The sequence below is a fragment of the Protopterus annectens genome, chromosome 3.part1 (genome assembly GCF_019279795.1).
Source record: "Protopterus annectens isolate FY-2018-M chromosome 3.part1, PAN1.0, whole genome shotgun sequence".
In the NCBI taxonomy this organism is placed as follows: Eukaryota; Metazoa; Chordata; order Ceratodontiformes; family Protopteridae; genus Protopterus; species Protopterus annectens.
Window position 1 is genome coordinate 1,269,445,675 of NC_056732.1, and position 26,011 is coordinate 1,269,471,685.

Below are 26,011 nucleotides of genomic sequence, written 5' to 3' on the forward strand. Positions count from 1 at the left end.
TGGCAGGCTGAGCCACTTAGGGGAGGGGTGACCCCTGTTCTAGACATTCACTCCTCTTCAGGTGGACCAGCCTTCCATCTGATGGAGAAGTCTTTCGCTGCTGCTGGTGATACTGGACTGTCTATCCCTCCGCCCTCCTCTGGTACACTGGTTTCAAAAGTCGCACTGAGTGGACACTGGGTGCAAGGGCCTCAGGACATATTCCCACAGGAAACCCTTTTTCCACTGTCTTTCCCAGCTTCTCCTGCTGAGGAAGTCCACCAGAAACATTTGTGTAAGAGGAAGCACATGGACTCTACAGAGGAGTCCCTCACTGAAGACACAGATTTTGATGAGGGGGAAGGATCCCCTCTGTCACCCTCTGAGGTATCCTTTGGTGATATCCTTCAAATCCTGAAACAGAGCGGTGACTGGCAGTCCTCTAATCTGACCTCTGAGGAATCTGTCTTCCTGCAGGCCTTTCGCACACAGCCCCCTACTTCCTGGGTTACTCCCACTTGCCGATGAACTTGTCCGGCTTATCGTGCAGTGTGCTTGGAAGGCTCCTGACACCGTCCAAGCTATTCCCTGAAGGCCAGATAAGATTTTGTCCCCTCCTACTATGGATCCCCATTGGTCAAAAGGTCTTCCTGGATCTGGCAGAAGAAGAAAGCCAGACTGTCCATCCACCTAACAAAGAGTCTCGGGCCCTGGACAGGATAGGGAAGTGCACCTTTGCATCAGCGTCCTTTACTATCAGGTCCCTGAATTATATGGCACACTTTACCAGGCTTCAACGGGATCTGATTTCTGAGCTCTCTGAAACCTTGGCTGGGGCCGTGTCTGATGAGGTCCATGACAAAGTGGCCTCTCAGCTGGCCACCACTGAGTCAATATCTAACTCCTCTATGTGACTGATATCTCATGCATCAGAAGGAGCAGCTAGAGCAGTGGGTTCAGCTTCGGTCTTGAGATGACACGCCTGGATGTGCTTGTGCAATTTCGCGGAACCCTTTAAGGCTTCCTTTCTTAACGCTCCCATTGAGGCCTCCTTGTTGTGTGGACCCAAAGTTAAAAGCAGACTGGCCAGATGTGAACAGGACGGTAAGACCCTTTTTGCCGTAGGTGTCCGTTATTCTTCCCCTCAACGTGCTTTCTCCCAAAACCAAACGAGTGGGAAGATATGGTTCAAGAAATCTCAGGGTCCTTTTCATGACACACAGGCCGAGTTCTACCCTAGAGACATAGGCGGAAACTCACAGGGAAGATGCTCCTTTCGGGGCAGAGGGGGTCTGCGTAAACAGGGTTCCAGGGATTCTTTCCCTGGCCAATCCTACCAGCGCTCCTGAAGAGCAGCCCAACTCCTTTCCTCTGGAGGTAGTTGGGGGACGTTTTCTCCTTGTACCCTTCTGCCTGGCTAACTATCACCACTGATTCTTTGGTACAAAGGATTATAACCAGAGGTTATCATATCCCCTTCAATCTTTGTCCTGTCCCTTCAAAAAAACATCCCAACGTTCCACACAGTCAAAAGGAAGAAGCAGCACTAGAGATAGAAAAGCTGCTAAGAAAGAGAGTCATCCAAATAGTCCCTCCAGACCAGATAGGATCCGGATTCTACTCAAGGCTATTTTTGATGCCAAAGAAAACCGGGGACTGGAGACCAATTTTGGATCTCAGTGTATTGAACAAGTTTGTCAGAGTACAAAAATTCTGGATAGTCACAATACAGTCTATCCTCCCGCTTTTGGAAAAAGACTATTGGATGTGCTCGATCTTCAAGATGTGTACTACCACATAAAAGTGGACAGGCCATCAAGAAGATTTCTGCGCTTCCGTGTGGGAGTCGGTCACTACCAGTTCAGAGTACTGCCCTTCGGACTCTCTACAGCCCCCAGAGTGTTTACACAGTGCATGGCAGTTGTCACAGCTCACTTGCAACTTCAAGGATTCCAGGTGTTTCCATATCTAGACGACTGTCTCATTTTCACCCCCACCAGACATCTACTGGAAGAAGCCTTGGCATATTCTCTCCTCACTGCACAAAGGCTAGGCATAACCATAAACTGGCAAAAATCCAATGTCACCCCATCTCAGTCAATAGAATTCATAGGGGTTATCTTGAACATGAAGAACTGCAGAGCTGCTATTTCAGAGCATAGAATTTTAAGGATAAAGCAACAACTGATTCCAATCCTTTCAAGGGAGAAATCCATGACTCACTCGGTTCTACAGCTGTTGGGTTCCATGGCAGCCTCCATCACCATTGTCCCCCTGGCCAGGTTTCACAGAAGTTTTCTACAATGGCTACTGCTCATCCAGTGGTATCCCTTTCAGCATCCTCTTTCGGCCATGATTCGAGTAACCCACAGGTGCACACAGGATTTAAATTGGTGGATGACACACAATCTGTCACAATGGTCTCACCCCTTCTCCCCCCAACAACCCAAGGCCACAGTGACCACGGACGCCTACCTGATGGGGTGGGGGGGGCTATGTCAGAGACATTCAGTCCAAGGCACTTGGTCCGAACTGGAGGCCCATCTGCATATAAATGTTCTAGAGCTGAGGGCAGTGCTTCTGGCGTTGCAAGAATTCCATCCCCTGCTGCCATCTGGGACAATTGCGGTTCAATCAGACAACATTGCGGTGGTCTGGTACATCAACAAGCAAGGTGGAACCAAATCTTACCCCCTTTGTTGAGAGGCCATGAGGATATGGCAATGGGCGATGGCTACCAACCGTTTTCTTCTAGCAACACACATTCCCAGGAGTTCCAACGTAATAGCAGGCAGACTCAGCTGGTGCATTCTTCAACCTCACGAGTGGTCCCCGAATCCCTTGATAGTGGCGGAGATCTTCCACCACTGGTGCCGTCCTTGCTGTGACCTCTTTGCATCCCCAACCAACTACAAATGCAGCAACTACTTCGCCCTGCTTCCCCCTCTGGGACAGTCACCCAGGGGCATTCTAGTCCACGGTTGGCCTTCGGGTCTTCTTTCTGCATTCCCACCCTTTCCCCTCATTCCCCAGTTTCTGAAGAAAGCCCATCGGTTGAAGAGCAAGGTGATCCTCATAGCACTATATTGGCCTCGACAGATTTGGTTCCCCTTTCTTTGGCCTCACCTACTAGATCGACAATGGATTCTCCATCCAACCCCAGAGTTGATCTCACATCCACAGAACCTGATCCATCCCAACTTGAACAGCCTGAAGCTCATGGCTTGGCTACTCCAATTCCCTTGATTGCCAGGCAGAATGATCTTTCTTTACCAGTGCGTGACATTCTCATTGCATCTCATAAGTCTTCCACTAGAATTACTTATCTGAGCAAGTGGAAAAGATTTACCTGTTGGCTGAAAGATAAACAAGTAGATCCCTTCTCAGCACCAGTGTCGATAATACTAGACTATCTGGCTGACCTTTTTCAATCGGGTCTGTCGGCCTCTACCATTAGAGTTCATTTGGCTGCAATTTTCATGAGGGTGTCCAAGATTCCTCTCTTATGTCCCACAAATTTTGGAAGACCTTCATAAAAGGTGTGAATCATCTGAAGCCACCTTTTAGGGAACCTATTAAACCATGGGATTTATCATTAGTTCTACAAGCTCTGACAATGCCACCTTTCGAACCAGCCTCTTCTTGCAACCTCAAGCATTTGTCATGGAAAACCTTGTTTTTGGTTGCCAGTACTTCTGCCAGATGTATTTCTGACCTTCAAGCTTTATGTATCAAGAGTCCATGCTTGCTTTTTCATAGAGATGGAGTGTCTCTGAGAACTAATCCATAATTTCTGCCAAAACTGATCTCTGAAATGTCCATTAATCAAACCATTGAATTGCCAGTTTTCTTTCACAATCATTCAAACAGAGGAGAGTATTGCCTACATACCCTAGATATCCTCAGGCAAATCCATTTTTACTTAAACAGGACTAGGTCCTTTCGAAAATCTGATCAGTTATTTTTGGCCTTTTCTGGACCTAGATTTGGATCTGCTGTTGCTAAGGTCACATTAGCTAGATGGTTGAAGGACTGTGTGACCTTTGTATATACACAATGCAATATCTCATTGCCTACTACCATGAAAGCTCATTCAACGAGGTTGGTGGCAACTTCTGCTGCCTTCCATGCCAGAGCTTCTTTACATGACATCTGTGCAGCTGCAACTTGGGCTACACCTCATACCTTCAGTCATTACAAATTGGATTTGGCCTCCAGGGGAAGAGCATCTTTCAGTTCTATGGTGCTCAGGAATGGCCTTCTATGTGAGCCTCCCAGGAATAGAAGTAGCTGGGGACTATGTCCCATGCGTAAGGAATGAACAAGGATTAACAATATCAGGTAAAGAAGTTGTCTTACCATAACGTTCCATCTGTATTGTTGATCCTTGTTCAGTCATTACAACCCTCTCTCCTTCCCCCTCCTGTGGTTTCTAGTGGATCTTGCCATCTGGCTCTCTTAGGTTATTTGACCAGAGGTAGCCTCTACCTTCTTTGACTTGCAAACTCAATCTGAGGTAACAGGGAGAGGGGGATTGTGGGTAAGAGTTTAGCTTGAAAGTTTGAAGCTGAAGCGAGCTTGGAATATGGCTGGCTCCGTTCTGAGGTCGGAAACGATACCCATGCATAATGACTGAACGAGGATCAGCAATACAGATGGAACATTATGGTAAGACATAACTTTTTCCTGCTAGAATGGCTGCTTCTCATGTAATCCCGCAACAACTGTTGGTCAGCATCCACAGAACAAGTTGTGTGGTATGGTTTTCCTAATTTTCCTTTACATTCACTCATTCTGATGCATGATATAATTATTTAAGCACCAACGTAATGTATATCTACCGTGGCTTAGTGGTACGTCATGTTGTGTAGTGTGTGCAAGGTCTGGGGTTCGAGACTTACAGAGGTGTTTCATTTTGTTCCTGAGCAGAACAAGGGCCCTCGCATACAGAGTGGCTAAGGCACTTTTAAGCAGTTGTGAGCAGGTTTGCGCAATGCCTTGCATTGCTTAGCCAAGCTCAAACAAGCGCAAACCCGCTCACTACTGCTTAATCATGCTTACTCCCGCTCACCCCCATGCTAAATTCTTGAAAGAAAAGAAAAATGGGGAGAAAGTGGTGAAAAAGGGGCACAAAGAGGGAAAGACAGTATGGAAAATAGCTCGGGATGTGCAGGACAGGTTCAGGGAAGGTCCATAGCTGCCCATTTCTTCAACAGCTGTGCATATGCAATAAATTTGGAGGTAGATATGAACCCTTCAACCGCTGAGAGAGGGGTGAGGACAACAAAGTATGTTGTAATGCCAATTAAACAACATTTCATGTGTCCAGTGGACATGTGTGCAAAATGGGCAGCTATGTATGGGGCATATTTTTTTTTTGGGGAACAGATTGCCCTTTTTTTTTTCAGGTGAGATTGGAATGTGGGGGTAGGGGAAGTAGGTATATTTGGGGAGGTACTGAACAAAATGACTAGAACTTCCAACACAGCTCGAACAAAATACTTCTTTTATTGTATAAAAATATAAACATCCACTGGTTAAGCGCTTTCAACTGTCAACATACAGTCTTCCTCAGAACCAGAAGTCAGGATGTCAAAATGTTGGTGCCATTTTTACTATATTTACTATATAAACTAGGAATAATTCCTAACTTCTGGAAACAGTGGGACTGAGGTCCCTACCCATGGGCAGTCCCCACTGCACCTTCACGGCGCAGAAGGTGGCTGTGCTGGGGGCCATCTAGGAGCTGCAGGCTGACCTGTGAGTTGCGCCAATCGGGCCTGAAGCTGGCATAGAGATTCTGCAACAGAACGTTCAATCTCTCTATGCACCACAGCCCAGACCATACGAAGGGTGATAGGTGCCTCTCCGCCCATGCTTGCACTGGTGGGCCAAGCCCCAACCCCTGCAGCGCTTCCATCTGAAGGTGGTACAGGGCCAACACAGGAGGAAGTCCCAGGCTGGGCACCGGATCTGCTGGTGCCAGGTGCCATTGCCAGCTGAGGTGGGACAGGTGGGTCTGCTGGGACCGGCATTCCCATATGAACTATGTTTTGGAGAGTTTAATAAAGATATGGGTTATTAACAGTCAACAGCATTCCCAATTAGTATAACAGCATGCAGACGTATTCCCATTAACCCAACACACCATATTTTCAACAGTTGAAAAGCAAGCATAACACGTGTAGATATAGAACAATAGTGGACATTACAACAGCATGCAGGTTTAATTGATGGCAACAGGCCACCAATATTGTGATATTTTAACAGGGCACATGCATAGAAATAAATGCAAATATTTATAAACCAATCGGACATATGTCCCAACAAATGTTTTGAGATTAGACATACCTATTGAGGTGTGGAATTGCATTTTTTATGCACATACAGTAGGGTGGAAAAAGATAGCTCAATTAACAACTTGTATATCCTTCTAGTTTTCACTACATTCCTGTTAACTGCAGTTATATGTCCCTTACATGTATTATTACACTACCCAATGTCCTTATATTGTGCAATTGGATTTTGCTAGATCATTATATACATGAGCTGTATCTTACATATAAACTGTCTGTCCAGGATGCAGATGTTACTGCAACATATTCTGAGAATTGCTCACACACCATACTGCTAAGATTGTACACTGACAGCTCTACTTTCATATAATTATCTAGATATGTTCAGGTGAAAGTATCATTTATATGTTAACAGCTCCCTACTTTTCTGGAAGCACACTGACATTTCTGGGGAACACAATACAAAGCTACTCATGTGCCAGATTAACCTGTACATGCTGGGCATGAACCAACAGTTGCGGGCTGTAAATATGCATAAAAGCTACTGGCATTCCCTTCATCCACGTTATATGGGCCTACCCAAGTGTGGGTTGACACTGCTTAATACAACACTACTATTTGTAGAATGCAACAGTACAACAACATATCAAAGAAAATGACACAGACGCACTCCAGGAATTATACATTTATTAAAGGATTATTACACCTTTATTTATTGGGTTAAAACACTTTTTGAAGGCTCTCTCATTTATTTTATATAACAGTACATGCAGAATAATGACTACCTGCCTCATGACGCAGCCTTTGCAGCCTATCTTCATGGGCTTGCAGATTCATAGCCTGCTCACCTGAAGCTGTGAAGTAAATGCAGTGATATTGAGACATACCTATCCATAGTATAGACAAACATGGCAATTCTTAACTACTTAATACAATGGCTACTTACTCAGTACTGGAGCATTAGGCATCCTACGGGATTCCTGGATCCACCGGTCCAGTTCATCCCCCCTACCCAGCTTTAGGTCAGAATAATGGTGCCTGACCTGCTCACTAGTCCAAGGAACACCAGTGGCACTGGGGAAATCACGGGCAAGACTGTTCCAGGCCTCCGTTTTATGTTGGGTACCCTGGTAGGAGTCTTTGCTCATGTTTGTGGACGAGGAGCCAAACCATAATTTTGGACTCCTGGATGCCCCAGCGTTGTGCTCTAAACCGAGTGCCCTCCCCTACACCAGCCATGCTGACTGCAGAAGGAAGCTACAACCAGTTATAGCAAGTATTCCCACCTGTGGAGATTAAATATGCCTAATTTCCCGCACTTATTTGTGATTGGCCAGTTTTGAAAAAGCACAGCTGTGGGCACGCCTGCTTAGCTGATATTGGCAATGTTTAAAATCCCTTTGATAGATATGTCTCTGTAGAAAGTGCATGTTTGTGAAATGCTATCGTGGCTTAGTGGTTAAGTACTGTGACTATAGTGCACAGTATCCTGAGTTCGAGCCCTGTCACTGCTTTTTATTTTCCTGCTGGGCAGAACTGACTGGTTAAGGAACAGTAAAGCAGGTGTGAGCGTGTTTACCCGACTTTGCACGACTTTGCCCGACATTGCACTGGTTGGTACGGAGTTGCGCGAAGGTAATCGGCAGTAACGTGCGGTGAACCTGTGTTACTCCTCCTTAGCATTGCGCAGCTACGCGCAAATGTATTTAAATATGCTCAATACTGGTAACATGGTTAGCAGTGCTTTATATTGCTTAAAATAAGGTAGTCATGCCTCAGAATGCATAAACATTTCACCTTCATATATATAATTGATGCACTACTAAATTTAACATTTCGATGCTTTTTACAAAACTTATACATAAAAAAGTGTCAGGAAATGTTTTTGTATACAGATTTCCCACAGAAAATGAAACACGCAGTAGTGGGACTCAAACCGGGAATGCCTCCTCTTTGTGCGGAAGCTCTAACCACTACACTATCGCTATGTTGCTTAATTTGCATATATTTTTCTTGTTATCCTCTTCTGGTGTCTAAGCTGCTGTAACTGTAGCTAAGCAATGGACAAACTCGTGCAACTACACGCAGCTATATCAGAAGATAAAAATTATTTTTATTTTTTATTCTGTTAGTTGTTGAACATATGGAGGAGTGTAGTGTTATATTGTACACATATGAGTGGACCCGCTCATTTAAATGTGAAGTTGCGGCATTTCTTCATTGCAGGGGTGTGGATATTTGGACTGCTCAGCAGTCCGACATGCCCCCTAAACTTGTCCACGATCCGTGTAAGCTTTAGAGTTGAGGCAGTGTGCCTTCATTAATATGCATGGTGCGCTGCCGTCATAATCTTACACTGGCGCTTCCATGCAAGACTAATCTAGTCTTACACGGAAGATTAGTATGTTTATGTGAGACCTGACATTACAGTTGGCTATGTGATGGTATTCGGATACCATATTTTTAGTTTAGTTTAAGAACTAATACCTTTGGGGTTGGAAATGCTATTTTTGTCCATGAATGTTTACCAACTGGATTACTATTGGTAGATCAAAATATCGAAACATTAGTTGTGGAAGCATTTTTTTTTTTTTTTTGGAAAGCAAATCTTAAGGATTATAGCCTGTTAAAGAAGTTTGAAAATTAGTAGCAAAGAACAACTTAAGATAGACTTGTTTTATATCTGGATTTCTCAAAGACTTCTGACAACTTTCCTCCTTATGTAATTATTGAATCTTTGAAGCTGGATATAAAACCTTTTATTCTTTAATGGGTTAAATGTTGGCAGGTGCACATATGCTAGATGGATTAGGTCTAGGGAAGCTATTCTAACTTGTCTTGTATGTCATCTAGAGTTCCATAGGGATCATTACTGGACCCAGTTTTGTTTAACTATGTTTTCATTTATTCCATTGTGTAAGACTTTTATATCAAGATTGGGGCAAGTAGAAATGATTGCATGTTTCTGACAAGTCAGCTAGATAGTTGATGAAAATGGTACAGTGATAGAGGATTAATTATAAATTGTGATGAGTGATGTAGTGTTCTTTGGACCATCTAAACCTGAGCTTCTCATGTTCATGTGTAATTCCACCTTGAAGAAGGTATATGACTAGAAGGTTCTAGGTATCAAATTAACAGTTTTAGGTTCAAAGTAAATAAGGCATTATACATTGCTGAGTTGATTTTAAAAATTAGTTTAATGCTTTCAAACACTCCTTTACAGCTGTTGTCAAATTATTTGTATCCTGTGCTGGAGTATAATTCTGTTTTTGGGCATACTTTTAAAAGTGATCTAATGATGTGTTTAGGTGTTAGAAGGATCATTAATTATGGAAAGTTTTCATGTATACTGAATTGAATGCCTTGTTATACTCTGTTTTTACATGGTTGAGAGGTGAGCTTTGTTTAGTTTATTAGGCCCTTCATCATGAAAGGTTGTGTTTTGCATAATACGGTACTACTCTAGCATAGAATAGTTTTCTAGCAGTTAGCAGGTCACGTGTTATCTAGACAAATGCAGAAGCACAACTAAAACTAGATTTAGTTCTCCATCACGAGCCAGATTATGGGATAAACTGTTGGTAGGAATTATATGTTCTGAATATTTAGATCAGTTTCCATCTTTTCGCTCAGCACCTGAACCACTCAGTTTGACTTTTCCACTCCCCACCAGGCAGAGATTGACGAGCCGAGGAAGGGGTGTTCAGCACAGAGACTCACAGAGAGGAAGGAGTATCACCAGGGGGAAGAGGAAGCACGATGCAAGTGCGGTGAGTCCTTACACCATAAAGAAGGCTTTTATGAACGTAAAAAGTTAGTTGTAATTTATCGTCACATGTATTAACAGCGAATGAATTTAATGTTTTAAACAAGGGATTATCATGTATTCCGACTTCAGACTCTGATATTACGGATGTCGTTTTTGACATCAAACAATTCACACGAAATTTAATGTTAAAAACTATGTATAATAATGATGTGAATATATCTAGCAATGTTAATGTATTTAGAAAACCTAGCCTGTTTGTTCCAAAGCTGAATTCCTTGGTGCATGCATTCGAAAATATGTGTATAGATGAGGCATATAAAGTGTATCACTCACAAAAGGGAAGGAAATGTCCCAGCAATAAGTACAACTTAACCAAGAGTGAATATCAAGCGCTATGTGATTTACAAAAAAATTCTGAAATTATGATTAGACCAGCAGACAAGGCAGGACAGATTGTAGTCATGAATAAGGATGACTATGACAAAGGCATGATTAATATGTTGAATGACAGCAATTTTTATAGCAGTATTGCTTTGCATTATGTTACTAAAATGATTAAGAAATTAGAGAATGAATTATATGAGCTAAAGAGAACTCAAGGAATAGATGATGAACTATTTAAATATTTTAACATCATGAAACCTACACTACCCATCATACAAGGACTACCTAAACTTCACAAAAGTTTTGTGAAGCCACCAATGCGACCAATAGTAGCAGGTAGAAATTGGTGCACGGAATCTACCTCTATCTATTTGGAGAAAAGTCTACGCTGTCTTATAGATAGCTCCAAGCATATTTTAAAAGGTACTGAGCAGTTTGTAAGAGACCTATATAAAGAAACCAATGGAGGACAAATTTCTCCTGAATATTTATTGGTTACTCTAGATGCGGTGTCACTTTTTACAGTGATACCAAATGGAGCAGGCATAGATAGTATTATTAGACAGCTAGAAGGCTTAAATTTTGATGTAAATAAAGTGGAACTAATTAGGAAACTACTCAATATAGTACTAGAAAATAATGTATTTTTATTTAGAGAAGAGATCTACTGGCAACACAATGGGGTAGCAATGGGGTACCTCATGCGCTAACACTTCTGCTAATGCAGTCCTGGCAGAATGGGAGGCCAGAAATTTAGCTCAAGGTCCATATAGACATAATATTGTGTTTTTTCATAGATTTGTGGATGACCTTTTCCTTATTTGGAGAGGGTCGGCTGAATTGTTGAGGGAATTTCAACATTTTATTAATTAGGCTACCTCATATTTAAAGTTTACTATGAATTGGTCTTTTGCAGAGATTAATTTTTTTGGATGTCTCGATTTTTAGGGGCCGAGATCATAAGCTCCGTACCAAACTTTATAGAAAAGAATGTTATGTTAATAGCATGCTTAGTTGAGAAAGCATGCATCCTAATTTTATATTTAAAACTGTAGTTCAAAGTCAGACTTTTAGATTATCAAGACTTAATGTACAGGATGAAGAATTTATAAGGCAAGTGGGGAATGTAGAAGAAGAGTTTATACAGAGAGAGTATGAAACCAATTTTGTACAAAGGAACATAAGTGAGGTAGTTAAACTTAGGGAGGGTAGGGCTAAACCTTTCTTTTCAGAAAATGTTCACCTCACAACAAGTGAACAAAGTATTAAGAAACGTACTCCCCATAAATTAAGGATGTGTTTAAGCTACTCCAGGAACATCAGAGCATATACAGGTATATTCAATGGGTTCTGGGACATTCTAATGATAGATGAACAAGTTAGCAGACATCTGGATACTAGACCACAGTTCACTTTTAAAAACAAGAAATCTTTAATGAGAAGGCTATGTGCCACCAGAGATGATACCAAGGTACAACATACAGAAGAGACTAAGGCTTGTAGAAACTGTCAATATTGCAGGTATATTTTAGAAGAGACTGATTTTGTGCACCCAGATACAGGTGAGATATTTTATTTTAGGACATCTGCAACATGTGATAGCTCACATTTAGTATCTTTAGCTATCTGTCAAGTGTGTCATAAATTCTATGTAGGGAAAATGGATAGGCAATTTAAATTTAGGATTAGAGAGCACTTGTATCATATTAAGAAACAAAGTGCACATAATGCATTAGCAAAACATGTCAAAGACATGGGCTTACATCATAATTTTAAGCTTTTAACAATAGGTAGATGTTTTGAAAATAGGAGGGGAGGTGACATTAGAACAAGAACTGAAACACTTGAAGCGGAGTGGATTATTAGATTTAGGGCAGATGTGGGACATGGTCTCAATGACCATATCCCCATCAGACTATTACTTAAGGCACAACCCCTACGTAGATGATTTTAAAGTATGATTTTTAGTTAGATGTATATGAAATGTTATGTTTATGTTAAAAATTTCTTATATATATTTTTACATGAAATTTTTCACTTCATGTGCATATTTACATTTATACATTTGAAGTTTTGCACATGCATTTTATTGAAAAGGCTATTTCATGAAATGAGGAGGTTACTTTAAGACTAATTACTGTCAGTCATGTGATTTTAACTTCTTGCTATATAACAGGTATTTTTGTAATTGCACTTTATTCACCTAAAGAAGCTAACTGTGAAAGCGCTTGTGTGTGTGTCGGTCTGACTATAATTAAAAATGTTTTTGGAAAGTGGAAGCCTGGTCTCAGTTTCTTTGCTTTATTGGATTTCTTGGACTTACCTATAGAGTGAAGACCCTTGTAATTTGCTGGTCTGTGTTTTGTTGCTAAAATTAGATTTAGTTCTCCATCACTAGCCGGATTATGGGATAAACTATTGGTAGGAATTACATATTCTGAATATTTAGATCAGTTTCAAAGCTTTTTAGATACTTGGGATCTTTGGTATATTCCACAAATTCACAATCTGCATTTTAAAAAATGGCCCTTTGTGTCCAAATGCAGTGAAAACAAGCTATGAAATGTTAAATTAGTTTTTTATAACAGCCTCCTTTGTATGAGATTGGACAATCTGTCAGTGTAGACTGTAATGCTCCTTAATTAGTCCTGTGCCAATTTCAACTTCAAGAAGTTTACTTGCATGAGAATCAAACTCTTTGTACTATCTGGTTGTGTAGGATAAAAATTAGTTCTGTTTTTTTTTTTTTTTTTAACTCGTATGACAAGTTGCCCTTTTTTATTGGGTTTCTTAGGACTTTGATTTCTCCATTAAGTTGTAGGTTGAGAATACATGCACTTTTCAAGCATATTAAAACACATGTCTTTGCAGAATCTCCTGTCTTTACATGTTCCATTCATTCACAACAATCTTGCAAGATGGAGAAACCAGGAATAGGATCAAACTTTGAAAGTTTGATTAGTGGCTTAGGTGTTTGACAATCAGAAGTAAAACAAGAGTGGCTATCTAAGGAGAAGATTGTAGCTGTACAAGTCCTGCTCTGCCCCTCGGAGGAAGGGTGTTATCACAGTACCTCTTGGGAATGTTTTAGATATTAATGAGAATATGAATGGATTTTAAGACTTGCAGAGCATTGTGGGTTCCCTTGATGATAAATTCTACTGAGGTTAGCCTAAAGCCTGTTTTCCTTGAAGAGTGAGGTTAAAGAACACGAGCAGTCCTTATGACTACAGTATCCATATTCATCAAGGATACATGTGCAACTAACAACAAGCAAAACTGCTATTCAAATTCAGATCACTAAGCTATTTTAAATATTTTAAATATTTTTGCATTTTGTATATATGTTATATTATATTGTGTTTGTCGGTCATGTGATTTTGGCTGCTATCATGTGACTGTTTTTGCTCCTATTTAAAGCAAGCTGCTTTTTAATGATTGAGAATTAGTATTGAAGAAGGGTTTCACCCATAAGCTTTGCTGTGATATATTAAATTGTTTTCTGCCTACGTTTGTTTGTTTCTTTGGTATTCCTGCATTCCAGTCTTGTTTTGTTGGGTAACTTACCATCCCATATTGTGAATAATAGACACCCCTGTTAAAATGCCAGGTTTTTGTGATATAAAAAAATGAGACCACAATAAATCATTTCAAAACTTTTACCACCTTTAATGTGACTTTTATAACCTGCACAATTCAATTGAAAAACAAACAAATCTGTTGGGGTAAAAATTAAAAAATGTACAATACGCTGGTTGCTAAGTGTGCATACCCTTAAACTAATACTTTTGTTGAAGCACCTTTTGATTTAATTACAGCACTCGGTCTTCTTGGATACATACCTGCCAGCAATTAGAGATTCTGATTAACCCCAAATAAAGTTCAGCTGTCCTAGTAGGATTTTCCTGACATTTACTCAGTTGCCTGCTGCAGCAAAAGCCATGGTTTGCAGAGAGCTTACAAAACATCAAAGGAATCTCATTGTTGAAAGGTATCAGTCAGGAGAAGGGTACAAAAAAATTTCCACAGCATTGGACATACATGGAACCCAGTGAAGACAGTCATCAAAAAGTGGAGTAACTATGGGACAACAGTGACGTTGCAAAGAACTGGACGTTCCTCCAAAATTGATGAAAAGACGAGATGAAAACTGGTCAGGGAGGTTGCCAAGAGACCTACAGCAACACTGAAGGAGCTGCAGGAATTTCTGGCAAGTACTGGTTGTGTACTACATGTGACAACAATCTCCTGTATTCTCCATATGTTTGGGCCATGAGGTAGGGTTGCAAGATGGAAGCCTTTTTCTTACACAGAAAAACATCTAGGCCAGCCTAAAATTTGCAAAACAATCCATCAAGTCTCCCAAAAGCATGTGGGAAAATATGTTATGGTCTGATGAGACCAAGGTTGAACTTTTTGGCCACAATTCCAAAAGATACATTTGGTGCAAAAACAACACTTTACATCACCAAAGGAACACCATCCCCACAGGAACACCATCCCCACAGTGAAGCATGGTGGTGGCAGTATCATGCTTTAGGGTTGCTTTTCTTCAGCTGGAACTGGGGCATTAGTCAAGGTGGAGGGAATTATGAACAGTTCCAAATACCAGTCACTTTTGGCCCAAAATCATCCGGCATCTGCTAGAAAGTTGAAGATGAAGAGGAATTTCACCTTTCACCATGACCATGCCCCCAAGCATATACATCCACATCAATGGCCCAGCCAGAGCTCAGACCTAAATCCAATAGAAAATCTGTGGGGTGACCTGAAGAGGACTATGAATAAGAGATGCCCTTGCAATCTGACAGATTTGGAGTGCTTTTGTAAGGAAGAGTCGGCAAATATTGCTAAGTCTTAGATGTGCCGTGCTGATAGACTCCTACCCAAGAAGACTGAAAGCTCCTACCCAAGAAGACTGAAAGCTGTAATTCAATCAAAAGGTGCTTCAACAAAGTATTAGTTTAAGGGTGTGCACTTGCAACAAAGTATTAGTTTAGGGGGTGTGCACACTTAATGCAACCAGCGTATTGTAAATTTTTTATATTTTTTCCCTAACAGTTTGTTTTTCAATTGAATTGTACAGGTTAAAGGTCACATTAAAGGTGGGAAAAGTTATGAAATTATTTATTGTGGTCTCATTTTTTTATATCACGAAAACCTGGAATTTTAACATGGGTGTGTAAACTTTTTATATCGTGTGTGTGTATAATATATATATATATATATATATATATATATATATATATATACACACACACACATATATATATATATATATATATATATATATATATAAAATAAAATCAGGCCCCCAGTTGTCTAATGGATAAGGCATTGGCCTCCTAAGCCAGGGATTGTGGGTTCAAGTCTCATCTGGGGTGATATAATCTTGGGGATATTTGGCATAATGGTTAAGGTTTTTACCTTAAACAAGGTGTAGGGTTTGATTATCACATTGGGTAATTGGCTATGCTTAAAATGGCCTAGAAGGGCAGTTAGCCTTGTAAAATAAATCTATGAACCTATATGTGTGTATGTATGAGTATATATGTGTGTGTGTGTGTGTGTGTGTGTGTGTGTGTCTGTGTATATCTATATATATCTATATATATATATATATATATATATTTTTTTCTCATTGCACTCTGACTGGATCTTTTAATATTACCCTATCTGTATTTAATCTTTTCTTTATGCTCTGAATTTTGCTATATGTAATGTTGATTTGAAAGACTGTGACATATTTTATGCTTTTTGAGCTTTGGTTGCATCTGAAAAGGGTCAAAAGACAAGTGCCCTTACCCACTGAATAAATAGTAAGTAGGTAGATGAATAAACACCAACTATTGTTTCACTTTGGTCCCTTTTAGAATGTTCTATTTTCCTAACGTGCATAACTCTTCCGCCTTTCTGCTAATAGCTAAATTCACTGTGGTAATGTGAAGAGCTTGATTGATGAGAATGATGTGCTACTGTTGTGCAACATTTGGCTTTACGCATGACTTGTGCATGGAATATGGCTGTCAAGGCATGCTGACAGTTTTTCATGGAGCTTTTTTTAGGTTAGTATGTGACTGAACAGAGTGAACAGTGGGTAGCATGGCAACATTTTATGGCTTGCTGGATTTACTGTGAAGTTAATTGACTGGTTTAGTTCTGCATGTGTGTCAAGTGTATGGATTCCTATCTGCTGAATTTATTAGTGTATAACCTCTCATTAACGAGGTAATGGTTAGTGCTGATTCAATGAATATCCTTGTTATGTCTGTCTTGAGTAGTTTTAGCTTTTGGTCTTTCTCATACCAGTATTTTAATAATATCTTTGGATTGAAATCATTCTGGGAATTGCATTCTGCCCAATAATCATTTCATTTGATTACCTTAACTACTCTCCACCCCAGTATTTTGAAAAATGTTGCAGAGACTAAGTGCCATTGTAATAAATGACATCATTCCTGAAGATGCAAGTGCCTGTGATCTGTAATAAGAGTCTGAACATACAATTAATGCAGCACACTTGGCTCCCAACCCAAAATGCTTACCTTGTGGTTCACATTTCTGCTCTCATAACATGATCGGGTAGAATCGCCTGTGAACTTGATAGTGTGGATAGCCTTTTCAACACTTTGTGAAGCACAGAGCAGATAACTGGTGTTGCTGTAAGAAACTATTGCACAGTAGGCATATAAGCAGGCTAGTTATACATTTATATTTATTGTATATAAACATGTAACTGTATTTTGGAAATAGCATTCATGTTTAGAAACAATTACACATCTTGCTTTGCAGTTTTATGCCTACATTTGCTTTGGTTGTTGGAAGACATTTACAGTTTGTATAAGTACAACTAGAAGTCATCCTCACATGGCTTATGCATTTTCTAATTTCTACCCCCATTGTTACTATAAACTGTTTTGCAGATGAATACATACAGTGCAGTGGTCAGTGTGCTAAAAGCTGCATATTGATTCACAATTCCTTTGTTCTTGGCAGCCTAGTTTTGAGTGTCATCAGTAATTTTGGTATGATTCACACCTTAATTCTAACTTGCCGTATTAGCTCTGACAGAATAGAACCACTTTAGAAACTGCATCCACTCAACAAAGTTGCTTGTAAGATCAGTACTGCTACAGTACTATTGCACTGTCAGCAACTTTTGTCTGTGTTCCTTTACTTCTGAAATAGCATTAATATGCTTGGATGACTGGTACAAGTATTTCTTTGGTGCTGTGGCTAGTAAGTGGAATATATTATAAATGGACCTGTGAATGCTGCAGGAGGGGTCTTTCTCCTGTTATTCATAGATGCCTTTACCTTTTTCTTATGGCCCTGAGTCTCCTTTTGAGGAATTGTCCTTTGGGGACACAATTGCTAGGATGATGGAATTCTTTCAGTGAGATTCTTCTCAAGTGTCTGATATTCAGAGAAAATATTATGAGTTGCTTCAGGTGGATACTCCTAAACAGTCTGCAGTTCCTCCTGTGTTGGCTGCCATGTTAGACACTTTCATTGCTGCTTCCAAGTCTCCTGATTCTCAGCCTCCTGCTCCTAAGAAACCTGATAAGTTTAAGGTTCCTGAGGATTGTCTATTTTTATTTAAATGTCGTTTTTGCTGATCCTGCTGTGGTGTCAGTGTCTTCTGACAACCCTTCTGAACCTTTGCCTTCTGATAAGGATAGTAGGGCAATGGAGAGGATTGGCAAAGTTTACACTGCTTCTACTTTGGCCTTTAGGGCAATAAATTACCAGAACCACATAACCAAGTATGCTCTGGCCTTGATTGCTCAGGCTTGTCAGGTTATCTCTGCCCTTCCTGATTCTGATGGCAAATCCTCTGGCTTCTCTTTTTTTAGGTTCTGCTTCTCATCAAGTGGATCCCCACCTTAAGTGTAGCTATGATGCTGCTGATACCTCTTCTAGGGCTGTGACTATTGGGTCCATTATGAGGTGTTATTCTTGGTTTTGTCTCCAGTCTGTACCTAAAGACATTAAAGCCAAATTGTTGGATTTTCCTTTAGATAATGTACATCATTTTGGGACTGCTGCTGACATGTTTGCCTCTTCAAGAGAAAGGCAAATCCTTTCAAGATCTTAAACATATTTGTGTCTCTCTTGTCCCTAAGTTCCAGAGGAATTATCCTTGTAGGTCAGCTTTTGTTTGCAGGCAACCCCACCAGGCCTGTAAGGGCAGGATGGGTGGGAGGTGGGCCCACTCTGCTAAGGCTTCTCAGAGTTCTGTGGCCCAAGCCTCCTTTATCTGATAAGCCTGATTCTCTTTGACAATTTGCTGCCCTGCTTGTAGACCAGGCTGCTTTGTCCCATTGGCTGTGCCTTTCTCTTCCAAATTATCACATCACTTCAGAGTCTTGGATTCTTTCTATCATCAGTCAGGGTTACTTCATGGTATGGAAATCTCTCCCTCCTTTTTCAGGAATTCTTCAACCTTCTCTAGAGCATCTTCCTCATTTCCCAGCGGTTCTTGGGTCCCCGTTGAACCAAGGAGCCATTCAGCCTGCCCCCCCCAACCTCCAAATGGGAAGGGGGATTTATTCCAGCATGTTCCTGGTTCCTTCAAAGGAGGACACTTGGAGAGCTATTTTTGATCTCTCCCGGCTCAACACCTTTTTCAAGATCCTTTCTTTTTGGATGGTTACTCTTCAAAACTCTGTTTCCTCTTTTATCGCCCCAGGCTTTTCTAGTGTCTTTGGATCTGAAAGATGTATGCCCTCATGTCCCCATTCACCCTCTCTTCATGAAGTTTTTACTTTTCTCTGTGTCTTCCTCTCATTTTTAGTTCTCTGTTTTGCTCTTTGGCCTCTCTACTGCCCCAAGGGTATTCACAAAATGCCTAGATCCTGTGATTGTGTTCTGTAGGTGCAGAAGGGGTTCAGATTTTTTCCTTATCTAGATGACCTGTTGTTTCAGGTGCCTTCTCCCAGTCAGTTGTTACAGGATCTGCAGTTCACTATCTCTCTTCTTCAGTCTGGGGTTTACTGCCAACTTTTTAAAGTCCATCCTGACTCCTTCTCCAGATAATGTGTATTTGGGATGCAGGATTCAGATGGTGCCAATGCTGGCCTCTCTTCCACCTCCAAAGGTGTTGCCTTTGACATCTTTCCTTCATTCTCTTCTTCCTCTGACTGCCATGCCAGCCATGGAGTTTCTTTTAACCCTGGGATTCATGACCTCTTCTATTCCAATGCTTCTTGCCAGAATGCATATATGGAAGCCTCAGTGGTACCTCAAGTGAGTTTGGCTGCATCACTGACACCCTCTGAATTTCAGTGTACCTGTTCATCCCTGTCTCAAGAAAGAATTTGAGTGGTGGATTTGACAGTTCCCTCTTGACCAAGGATGGCCCTTCCAGCCTCCAGTCCCTTCTCAAGAGCTGTTCACCTATGCCTCAGATATGGCCTGGGGGGGGGGGGGGGCTTCTCTTAGTCACCTGAAGATTCGGGGTCTTTGGCATCTCCATCGGAAGTCAGACCATATAAACATCAAAGAGGTGAGAGCTCTGATTCTGGCCCTTTAGACTTTTCATCCCATGTTCTATCCAGGCCCCTTGAAAGTGTACACATACAACACTACAGTAGTGTGGTATGTCAACAAGCAGGTGAACATGAAATCTTACCTTCTTTGCAGGGTGACACTTCTGGCTTGGGAAGTGCTTCTCAGTTATCAGTTAATTCTTCAGACAGTATATATATATTCCTTCAGAGTGCAGTCTAGTAGCATACTCTTTGACTAGGTCCAAAACACAGGCTCACTAATGTATGCTTAACAGACATGTTTTTGGACATTGTCCATCAGTGGAGTATTCTTGGGTAGATCATTTTTATCTCCCCTCTGACCAGGCAGCTTCCTCAGCTTCCTCTCCTGTTACAGAGTGCCATGCCATTTGGCATGGAAGATGATGCCCTTTCTTTATGCTTTCCCTCCTCTTCCTCTACTTCCAGAAGTCCTGCAGACGGTTCAGCTGAACTCCCCAAAACATCTTGGTAGTGACTCAGGTTTGGCAGAGACAGCACTGGTTTCCCCTCTTAATGCATCTGGTCAGGGACAATCATCACAACTTACCTCACCAGCTGGATCTCCTTACAAAGTACATGGGGTCTGTCATCCATCTCCACTTATCCACTCTGCATGCACCTGTTTTCTGTGGACATGTTGAGGGTTTTACAGGAGACGAGGAAACCCTCCACCAGAAAATCTTATATGTCCAAATGGAAAAGATTTTCAGTCTGGTGCCATGCTCGTAACCAGGACCCTTTTTCAGTGGGAGTTCCTCTGGTCCTCTCTTATTTGTGAGTTGCTCCAGTCTGGCTTGGCTTATTGTTCTGTCAAAGATTTGTCAGCCATTTCTGCTAGTCTGCCATTGACTCCTCCTTTGACAAGGTGTCCTGCATATTCGGCCTCCCAAGAAAACCTATTCCTCCTTCTTGGGACCTTTAATTTTGTTTTGATAAGATTGACTCTAACTCCTTTTGAGCTTGCAGATTCTGCTTCTTTGCAACATTGTACCTAGAAGACTGTTGTTGGTGGCTTGCTCTTGTGTTCAAGAGGGTTTCTGAGCTCCTAACCCTTATGGCCATTCCTCCATTTGTTCACAGTGACAGAGTGTCCCTTCATACTAATCTTTCTTTTATGCCCAAGCTAGTAAACGAGTTGTCCCTGAAGCAGTCAGTACAGCTCCCTTCCTTTTCCCTTCTCTGCTAGTGAGAGGGTCCTGCATACACTGGATCTGCACAGACAGCTCGCATACTATTCGGATAAAACTAGGATTATTTGCAAGTCTGATCAGCTTTTTGTTTCCTTTCTTCTCAGGTCTTTGGCTTTGGCTGTTTCTAAGCAAACCATTTCCTCCTGGATATCTAAGGCCATTTCCTTTTGTTTTTCTTTTCATGGCAAATCTCTGTCTACTTCTGCTAGAGCTCATTTCACTAGGGCTGTTCTCTTTTGGTAACTACTTCCTTGAAGATGCTACTTGGTCTTTCATGAATACCTTTACTAAGCATTGTAAGTTGGATATGGTTTCTAAGGCCAGAGCAGGTTTTGCTGAAACCCTCCCATTCTGTTTCCTGAACTTTTTTCTTTCCCTTCTATGACAAACCTTGTAACAGTGGTATAGAAGGACATGGTACAGTTATGTAAAATCTTACCAAACAGTAGATGTTCTTCTTACTGTTGCAGTATTTGCTCCCTCCCTCCAAATCCATCTTATTTGTTCTACATTTTCTTTCCTTCTGGATGTGCATGGACTCTCTTGTGTCCTATGGCAACTGATCTCTTCTGGGGTAATTTAGTTCTAGGTAATTTGTTAAAAAAGATGTATCCACTCCCAACTGATTTCATTATCTTACCTTCAACAACCTGCTAACAACATGTCAACATGGCTTCAGGCCCATCATAGTATCACAACTGCACTCCTCAGTTTCACCAGTACCATCAACCAACTCAGAAACAATGGTAAAATAGTCTCTGCAGTCTTTCTAGGCTTGTCCAAGGCCTTTGATATGTTCTTCCACCCTAAACTGTGAAATACACTCTCCAAAATGAATCTCAGCCCCTCTCCACTTCAGTAGTTCCAAAGCTATCTACAGGACCACCAACAATCTGTAAAATCACTTTAATGTTGTATTCCCCCCCCCCCATTCCTTTCACTCTAGGGCTACATCAAGGTTCAGTTCTTGGGCCACTGCTCTTCACTATTTTTACAAATGTCCTCCATAGTGCTACCCCACTGGCTTCAACTATCCATAATGCAGACAACACAACACTTGCATGCATTGCTGATAATCTGCAACACAACACCTCCATGATATAACCCAAAAATCATTCTCAGATACCGAGCTATGTCTGTCTAACCATCAGCTCATACTCAACCCCAGTAAAACAAAACTTATGATCATCCAACCCACACAATCTTCCCCCCTCCCCAGCACCTTTTACATCACATCTAGGAATAATACTAAAATTAATGCCGAAAAACAAAACTGCTAGGAGTAATAGATAACAACCTAAGATTTGACCTACATATAGCACAAACAAGAAAGTTCACAAACAATGAGTAATCTTTACAGAAATAAAAAGTATCTAACTAACACCTCTAGGGTTGCCATTGCTGGACCCCATCTTCTATCAACACTTCTGTATGTGTGGCCAATTCTCACCAACCTTAAAAAGACAGATTTAATTAAACTTGAAACATGCTACAATAAAATAGCTAAATTTGCAACTAACTCCCTACATCATACCCACCACTGCCACTCCTTAAAAAAAACTCTCCTGGTTAGAACTCATATAACCAATTAACCTAGGCACACAAACTAGTATATCAGCATGAAAAAAAAATGCCCTTCTAAATATTCTCCAGCCCCATACCACAAACAGAAGCTTTCACTCAAATAAATCTCTACTAAAAGTGTCCAAATCCACTAATATGTCAGGGAACTCTTATTTTTTTCATTATGTAGCAGCAATGTGGAATTCACTTCCTCACAGCATCAAAACCAACACAAATACCAACCAGTTCAAAAGATTCAAAAAAAGTATCTTAATGACACCCGGCGTTGCTCCTGTACTACTCCAGGCTAACTAGCTTTAATAGTTCTGGTTTTAGTTTTCTTCCTTGACCATCTCATAATCTGTGCTCTCTCTCTCATGTCTAGGTAATCTCTAACTTCATCAATTTCTGTCCAGTTTCCCCCCCTACAAACCCTTCCTCGGCTTACTTTGAGAAACTAAAATGTCTACACTACAATAAGGAATTTTATCAGATAATTGTAAAATACAAATTTCAGCTATAGTAGCATATAATGTAATTTCTGGTGTACAGTATGCCTTGTATCTTTTTTGTATAATTCCTTGTATACGTTTTGTATAATTTCTGTATGTGGAGTTTTTCTCCCCAGGCCTATGCTGAAAATGGGTCTTATCCCAGTCAGACTTTCCCTATAAACAAATGTAAAATAAAATAAAGTAAATATTCCAACAAATTTTAGGGTTGTCTGCAAGTTCTTAAAATTAGTTAAAACTGATCTGGCTATGAATGTAACCAATTGAGTGTAAGTTGAAGTATTTGGCTATTTTCAGAACTGAGAGCTGAGCAGAGGCTTGCGCAGCCTGACTATGTTACTGCACTCCGTTAAGGAAAGTGGAGCTCAGAGCAGGCAAACAGAAGTGAATTTAAGAGATATGAGGTGCTATATACTGAAAGCAGGAGTGTTTTTATGTGGTTATTCTGACTCAGTTTTTATAATATGGAAGGTGAAGATAAAATGGCTATAAATAGAGAGAGAAGACAAGGTGCACAAGAAAGGAAGACATCTAGAGGGCTGTGCTGGAGGAGTGATAGAAGAGAGTATTATGTTTCTGATAGGGGAGGAGCCCACTATTTTTCAAATTATAAAAACTACCATCGGACTTGCCTTTATTAGGAGGGCTGACTGGACGTTTTCTTCTTGCATACTTTGCAGGGATGATGTAAAAAACTTTTAAAATAATAATAATGCAGGACTCGCTGGTTTAATTGTCTTGCATGAGGTGTTAATTGGGGTTAGGTGTATATATTGTGTGCCTCCTGTGCTATCTTTTTATCTTGATAAAGTCTCTGAACTGACAGAGATGAAAGTGCTTGCTGTTATAGCTGAATAAAGTGTTTCTGGTGTTCAAAACGGTCTCTGTAATTTCTTAGTGACTGTATAAATGATTGTGTCTTGGATTACACCACTGTGATTAGCTTTGCCCTACTGGCTCCTGGATTTGGGTCTTACTGTTTGTATTTAGTTTTTGTGCTTTTGACTTGGTTTGTGGATTTTTCAAATTATGTTGGGGAAGATATAAGGGAAGAGGGTGTAAGAGAGAAGCTTAGAAAAGCATTAAAGAATTGAGATAAAAGGCTGACAAGACAGTAACACTGTGGTGGGGTGACATTGGTGGACGACACAACATACATATGGCAGATGTAAAAGGGGGACAGGAAGGCAGTGTATGAATAGGTTATTCTCAGTGGCTGATGGTTCTGCAGAGGAGGAACCTAGTGACATGAGTGTGAAGGTCTCCAGTGGCTGAATGGACAGAGCCAACCATTTCAGTGAGTTTTTAACCTGCTGCTGGAGGACTTGAATGGGTTAAAGGCATCTCACCACTGCCTACTCACCCAGGTCCTGAAGCATGTGCCATTTGCAAGTTTCCAGGCTGCTTTGCACTGGGTTGCCCCCAAAAATGGAAGCACCTCTGTGACTGTGAGAAGACATCCACAGCTGGGTAGGAGGAGATAATGAGCGGTCTCTGAACTGGTAGGTATGAGGCCGGGCTGCCCCTTGAATTTCTGGACCTGTGGAAAAGGGAACACAAAAGGGTGAATAAAGAGAAAATAAATAAGAGAGACAAAAATGGAGACAAGAAGGACTCCTCAGTTGCTGTTGCAGAATTTTGACAGTGTGACAGTACATACTAAGTATTTATTAGGCAAATTTACTGCATGCATTTTTATTACATATTACATTCATTTAGTAATGCTACCAAATGGTACTACTATTCACTGTGGTGCAATGGTACTACTATTCACTGTGGTGCAATGGTTATCTATGGTTATTTAATTATTGTATGCACATTTCAGGCTAATGTTCTTTACCTGTGTTACAGCTGTGGAACATAAATTTTTAACCGACTTTTTTCTAGTAGATGTGATAAGATGGATGCTTTAATTGAGAAGTACAGTAGGCAGGAGTGACTGCTGTGCTTATTCCCTTACACTATTTCATTTCCTAGCTTGCTTACTTGCTTAGTTATTTATTTATTTATGGTATAACAAAGTATTGCAAGATTTACTCTGTTAATGTGATTTGATACATGAAGCGATACCAGAGTGTCTGGGGAGGGGTGGCTGACCGTTATCTACTGCTACTTTGCTGTTAATGACAGAGTTACATTTCCATGAAGTCTGCTAACTTTAACAAGAACCTATACATGACCACTGTAGTCTGATGTATAATGTGCACTACTTGGGTTTTCCTGAGTTCATACATTTTAAACTACTTGTAAGGCATACAATTCCTAGTAGGTGGTAAAATTAATTGATCATTACAGTATGCAAGAAGCTGTATGAAAGTTGTACACTAGCTGCTTTCTCCCTATCTCTACTCTGCCCAAGGTGTGGTGGCTTATTCCAGTCAGACATTTTGCACATGGAAAAAGTATTCTGGAAATGAGCTGCATCCCATGTAAAAATGAGCAGTTTGTACATCAGTAAAACAGTAAGCCCTTATTTTTGCCTAGTACTAACTGCTGGAAATTAATTCAGCATTTTTTCATTTTATTTGTGTACTTTAAAAAAAAGTTATGCATTTCCTGCAATTTCATACTCTTAATCTATATGCATATTTAAGTAAAAAATTCAGTACAGTCCACTGTACATTCTTATGCCTGCATTGACTTTACCTATCTATAACTGTACATATACAACACCCTTTATACATTCCAGAAAAAAAAAATGTAGTATAGAACTCGCCCTCTGCTTTTGCTGGGATGTCAGGTGATCTCCCAGCTCCTGACCAGTACTGACTTTTTTCCATTC

At 40.6% G+C, this 26,011-nt stretch overlaps 1 protein-coding gene across 2 annotated transcripts in view; it reads left to right on the forward strand.

Moving 5' to 3' along the window:
• Window positions 1-26,011, forward strand: part of LOC122798413 (ubiquitin carboxyl-terminal hydrolase CYLD-like) — a 1,245,230-nt gene that overhangs the window by 34,525 nt on the left and 1,184,694 nt on the right. Inside the window, exon 2 of one of the 2 annotated variants that reach the window (XM_044067332.1) lies at window positions 9,952-10,048. The exons of the other annotated variant lie outside the window; for it this stretch is intronic. Coding sequence (XP_043923267.1) covers window positions 9,952-10,048 — 97 coding nt within the window. The remainder of the gene's footprint in view (window positions 1-9,951; window positions 10,049-26,011) is intronic. 2 annotated transcript variants of the gene reach the window in all.